This window comes from Anabrus simplex, chromosome 5 (assembly GCF_040414725.1).
Source record: "Anabrus simplex isolate iqAnaSimp1 chromosome 5, ASM4041472v1, whole genome shotgun sequence".
Taxonomy (NCBI): Eukaryota; Metazoa; Arthropoda; class Insecta; order Orthoptera; family Tettigoniidae; genus Anabrus; species Anabrus simplex.
Window position 1 is genome coordinate 77,600,753 of NC_090269.1, and position 6,117 is coordinate 77,606,869.

Sequence of the window (6,117 nt, forward strand, 5' to 3'; positions counted from 1 at the left end):
GAAGAAAAGATACAATATTTCCACTGTCTCTTAAACCAAGCGAGTTGACCATACGGTTAGGGGCACGCAGCTGTGAGCTTGCATTTGGGAGATAATGGGTTTGAACCCCAATGTTGGCAGCCCTGAAGATGGTTTTTTGTGGTTTCCCATTTTCACACCAGGCAAATAATAGGGCTGTACCTCAATTAAGGCCATGGCCACTTCCTTGCAATTCCCAGCCCTTTCTTATCCCATAGTTGCCATGAGACATATCTGTCTCGGCGCAATGTAAAGCCAATTTAAAAAAAAAAATATATATATGACCTACCTTCTTAAATTCCACATGTAGCATCAGTAAGTACCAGATATGACTGGGTGAGTTGGCCATGCGGTTAGGGCGCACAGCCGTGAACTTGCATCCGAGAGAGTGGGTTCGACCCCACTGTCGGCAGCCCTGAAGGTGGTTTTGCGTGGTTTCCCATATTCATACCAGGCAAATACTGGGGCTGTACCTTAATTAAGGCCATGGCTGCTTCCTTCCCATTCCTAGCCATTTCCTATCCCATTGTCGCCACAAGACCTATCTGTGTCAGTGCGACATAAAACAACTTGTAATAAAAGTACTAGATTTAAATTACGTGCTGCATAATGCACATAGTTTGCAGTTCTTTGTCTTTGTAAATTCTCATTTTGACACCTTGGTATACGGCTGACATATTGGCATAACCTTCATATCCCTGACCATGACATTTAATTAATAAGAGTCCCTTTTCATCTAATTCACTGAGTATTTCCTTCCTCTAGTCATAATGCAGTTTCATCTTTTATTTCGCAAAAATGTAAGAAGCTTTCGTTGGTTTTTCATGTCATAAGACTTTCCGCTTACATTACGTGAAACGGTAACATACCGGTATCTAAATATCTGAGTTAACTGATCTCCTTTTGTAATGTTCTATGTTGTATCTGTAATAACAAAAAAGAAAGAGGCAGCTTTAATGCCATTTTTTTTCAACTGCACGGGATAGAACTATTAACTCATTTTGAGTGTATTTTGGTTTATATAAGAGAACGCTTAACAGAGGATCACACTGTGTGAGCAGTTTGATGATTGCTAAAAACTTTGCACTGTTTGATTTTCCAGTATCTTTCCTATGTTCCTGAAAAGCTAGATTATTGTATGCCCATGTTACTGTCACATTCACAATATGATCAAGGACCTGTTTCCATATGATCTAACTTTTCTTTAGTTCTGAAGCCATACTCGCATCAACTGCTTTTCTTATGCCACAAATTAAAAACAATTAATGCGTTCAAATATGCGCGACTGGTTTCATATCTCACTATGCTTTTGGTTAACCATCCCCAATCTCAGACCCCTTCCCTCCAAACTGAAGATAGTTTCTGTCCTCCAGACAGCCTACATAGTTAACAATAAAGTCATTTTGGATGAATAACTCAACCATTCTCTCCGAATTTTTGGCCTTTCAATGTGAACTTTTTGAAATATTTAGTGGAAAAGGATGTGTTATCCTGTTTAGCATCTATAGGGAAAGGCCCCGTGGGCTGATACAGATTTTATCTGTCAAAGAACTTTTAAGTTTCATTGTCTATAATCTAACTCATAATCTACATGATCATTTGAATACAATACACCCCAATACTGACAGGCTTAATAATTTTTAGGCAATTTCATAAAGACGTTCTTTTACACTTTCACAATTGCTGTCATAACTACTATCTACTATATTTCCATATCACTTTTCACTTTAGAAGCACACTTGTCTGTGACACTGCAAGAGGAAGTATCATCTGTTACTGTTTACTAACACTAGAACTAGGAGGAGGAAAATGAATTTACTTATTTTCAGGAATTTGTTTTCTGCTTTTTTCTAACTCTTGCTTCTTTATGTGCAGCACTTAATGTTCGTTCTTAACCGTAACTACAGAATTCTACTCTGTATGTAACCGATACCAAAGTCTCTGCTATAATAATTTATTTGATTACAACACAGGAAAATATACACAGTACTGCCATAAGTTCTGTCAGTAAAATCTAAATGCACTGTAGTATGGCAATTGTGAATGAAGAAGTTTGGCAGCGCCGTATGTTGTCATCCACAAGGTCACCTTCATGACTCTGCCAGTAACTGACTTGCAGTGTGCTAACAGCAGGCAGCAGTTAAAGATGGATTAAGAAGTGTTTGAGAATCGTATTGCTGTATTGGTGTTTTTTTCGTTGTGGAATGCAAGCTAGGGAAATTTTTTCTATGCTGAAACCCTTCGGTATCAATGAACGATTTTTGTTTTGGACAATAACGCGATTTTTAAAAATGGGTGCAACTGTTGCTCGTGTCAGATTGGGCCATCCTAGGTGTGTACAGAGAAAAGAAGTTGTAAATGCTGTTTGTGCAAGGATTCGATGCAATCCTTTGCATAAACAAATCATTTTGTCTCATGAAATGAATATATCTCCACGAACTAAGTCACATATTTTGAAGGATGATTTACATGTTGGTGCATATAAAAGATACACACAGCATTTACTAACTGAAAAATTAAAGGAGATACACCAGGTTCAATCCCAGGCTTTGTTAATGAGGTATGGCGAGAGCCAGTATCGTGACATCCTATTCACAGATGACCAAATATTCGCTATGGAAGAGTCGTTTAAGAAGCAAAACAATTGTGTGTGCACACAGTCCTCCAAGGAAGCACCAGAGAAAGTTCTATGTGTGCAGCGCGGACATCACCCTGCTTCCGTCATGGTATGGTAGGCAGTTTCTTGGCGAGGAGAATCGGACTTCTGCAGCTGTCTGCCAGACAATGTTGGAAAAAGTGATACGATATATCAATTTGAAGCTGTTTGAAAGGAAATCATGGATTTTTCAACAGGATAGCACACAAAACAAAAAATACACAGCAGTGGTTGGCAATGTCCCATGTTTCGTTGCTGCTGCTGACTGGCCTGGTGGAAGTCCGAACCTCAATCCATTAGAATATTCTCTGTAGCAGAAGCTCGAGGTGATAGCATGTCAAAAACGGCACTGCAATACTGAGATGTTAAAAAATCAATCATATCAGCTGTCAAAAGAAATTCCACTGAACACGATTCATGCAGCTATTGATGAACAGCCTCAACGTCTTCGCCACTGTGTTGCCGCAAATGGTAATCATTTTGAATACATGTACATTCATTCTGTAGCATTTTTAAATTTTTTTTTTTCAGAATTAATGTATATTGATCAGTTTGCATAGTTTTATATAGTAGCTTTATGCATTGAAAGTACTGACATAACTTATGGCAGTACTGTGTAAAATAAAATTAAATCCAAAACTCTTCAAATAAAGTTTCAAAAATATCACATTGCATAACTGATACGCCTGATAACTTCTTATTGACATATACACTGTTGCATGAAATAAATTTCATGGTTCAAAGCCCATAATGACAGTGATTAATTATATCACAATATTGTCGAATATATGTGTGACAAAAGTTAAATTCTGCAAACTCTGTACATAATATGATTTCCAGTACACTATACTACAAGAAAGTATCGATTTCTAACTAAATATATTTTGGAAATTTAGTATCAATTTTCATTGATATTACTTTTTTCAAATAATTTGGGTGCAGCTCTTTCATGAGGAGCATGCCACATTGTTGTGGGAGATGGCAAGGGAAAGCATTGTTTACAGCTGTGTTGCGTTACATTAAACACAACTTTAACACCTGCCGCTAGACACAACCACATGGAAATTCCTCTACGTAAAAAACTGTAAAAACAATCTATTTCGACTGATTCTGCAAAACTGTCATGATCTGACCTTCTGGCCATTTCTGTGCAGAGTGATATTAGGCTAAATATACCTTCTTTTTTTTTTTTTTAGCAGTCTGCAGGGCCCATTGCATTGCAGATCCTAACGTTACTCCCCTAACTTTCATCTAGTTTTGTTGTTACGCATATATCTGCTGCACAGGTCAGTATCAGTTCCTAACGGATCTTCTGACAGCCCTTCAAAATTCCTACTACCTCTGCCATATGTGAGCCCACAATCTTAGGGTCTGGCGGTTGGCAGACTTAGGCTGATCAGCAGAGGAGTCATGTCATTGTTGAGTAAATCTCCATTAGTGAGATGAAAGTTTGTTTGTCGAATTCTTGTCCCGTTTCTCTACGGGGTCGAGTATGAAGTGAGATGAATCTGTTGTGGCGGGTTTTTATGACCAGATGTCCTTCCTGATATCAAATTCTTATACCCTGAAATGTGTACATGTATTCTATGTTATAATGCCACATTTGTTCAACAGGTACTCCAACCTCACCTCCACCACAGATGATGAACTTCGGTCAACCGATATTCTCAGCCAATACAAGCCTGGAAACAGTTCCCGAAGATCGTGCAATAATGTCACTGGAACCTCCCAGAAGACCTCAGAGGTACCGCAGTGCAAGATTTGTTGTCAGCCCTGCTGAAGATCCAGTCATCAACCTGTAGAAGGCTGTATTATACAACATATTGCTTGTACCAGCAGTTGTTATTAAAATGCTAAGAGCTGCTGGGTAGAAATAGTGCAGCTGACTTACAAAGAATCCACTACAATGTATGTATCTGTACATACAAATACACATACATGTACTAAAATGTTGTACTTGTGAAAAGTAGCCTATATTTTAAAAACTGAGAACAAAGTCTAAAGTTACAGACATCCTTTCATGTTTGTTCTTTTTCAATAAATACAGATTTATGTTTTATAAATGTGCTTTATTTGTACAAATCTAGACTGTATAAAAAAATAAAAGTATATATTTGTGCTAGTACACTGCTGGACAGCTTCCTATATATGATGCCTACAACAACAAAAAAACTTCCCTGGAAAAACTTCTTGTAAAAAATTAGTTATGTCTGTGGCAGTGGTTTCATGATCCAAATACAAGGAAGAAAATGTGTTTTATTTATTCAGAAAAAACTTGGTTATTCTTTTATGAGAGGAAAATATATTTTTGAAAAGTAATTTTTACAAAATTGAAATACAAAAAATGAATTAGAGTTTTGGAGTTGGGCAGAGAGAGTAATTCAATCAGTTTGTGATGATGGTGGTCCATGGTTTTAATTCTACTCTGCAGGGATTGTTGAATTGAACTAGTACACATAGATATCATAGACCACAGGTTTTCAACTGGTGCACTGTGGCACCCAAGCCGACTTGAATGACCTCCAAGGTCGCCATGGAATTTTCTGTATTAATGTTGAGGAAAACAACTGCATCAATTTACAAAGAAAACCAAAAAGAAAGTTTATTTTCTGTCTTTGTGAAATTGTATATATTTGTACTTACCCCCTTCAATTTTATTTTATTTCATTGCCTACCCTTGTAGAATTGCATGTTTGTGTGAATTGGATTCTGCTTGCGCTTGCCTTGGAAACCTGTCACAGACCTTTGGCAGCGTTTGGTGGGCTCGGTTGTTCCACTCTACTCTATTCTGCTAAATCAGCTGGCTGTCAGCAGTACTCAGCAAACCACATGGCAGGCTGATCTGTGACAGAGCGAGATCTCAGTAATACAACAAACGTACTTAAAAACACCTAACATACGTAAAATATTTAACACATACACGCTTGCTTCTTACCTACCCTATACACTTGATGATACAAAGAGCCCAACACCGCACTTTTTTTGAGCCTGGTAATAAGCATTTAGGTGACCCTCAGGAGTCCCGCAACAAGCATTAAACCACACGGACTATAATAATATTGGTCTCTGCGTACAGTATTATTAAGTTTAGCAGTCTCCTGATAGATAGAGTAACTGACACAAAATCGGGAGATTAGGGGTTCAGATCCCACTAGTGTCTGGCTGACCACTTTTGTTCTGTACTTAACATCAGTTCAATAAGTATTCTGTGTACTGAACACAACCTACTATGTTCAAAGTGTATTTAGAGTACAATGCAGTCTTGAAAATTCAATATTCATCAATCTCATTACAGTTGATGTAAATGTTAATTGCATTTTCTTCATTGTACCTATAGCATGTAGTTACAAAACAACAATATTCTCCTTCATACACTTCCGTAGTATATACTGAAGATAAAAGGAAAAGTCTGTGGTCTTAGATCTGCCAAGACGATGGCCAGC

The 6,117-nt window shown here is 37.7% G+C and overlaps 1 protein-coding gene across 3 annotated transcripts in view; it reads left to right on the forward strand.

Annotated features, from left to right (window-relative positions):
- Positions 1-5,568, forward strand: part of LOC136873763 (uncharacterized) — a 304,007-nt gene extending 298,439 nt beyond the window's left edge. For 2 of the 3 annotated variants that reach the window (XM_067146953.2, XM_067146954.2), the window contains one exon: positions 4,289-5,556. In XM_067146953.2, the coding sequence (XP_067003054.2) occupies positions 4,289-4,476 (188 nt within the window). In that variant the 3' untranslated portion in view covers positions 4,477-5,556. Of the gene's footprint in view, positions 1-4,288 lie in introns of all 3 variants that reach the window. The other variant, XM_067146955.2, reaches the window with a different exon arrangement.
- Positions 5,569-6,117: the final 549 nt, after the last annotated feature.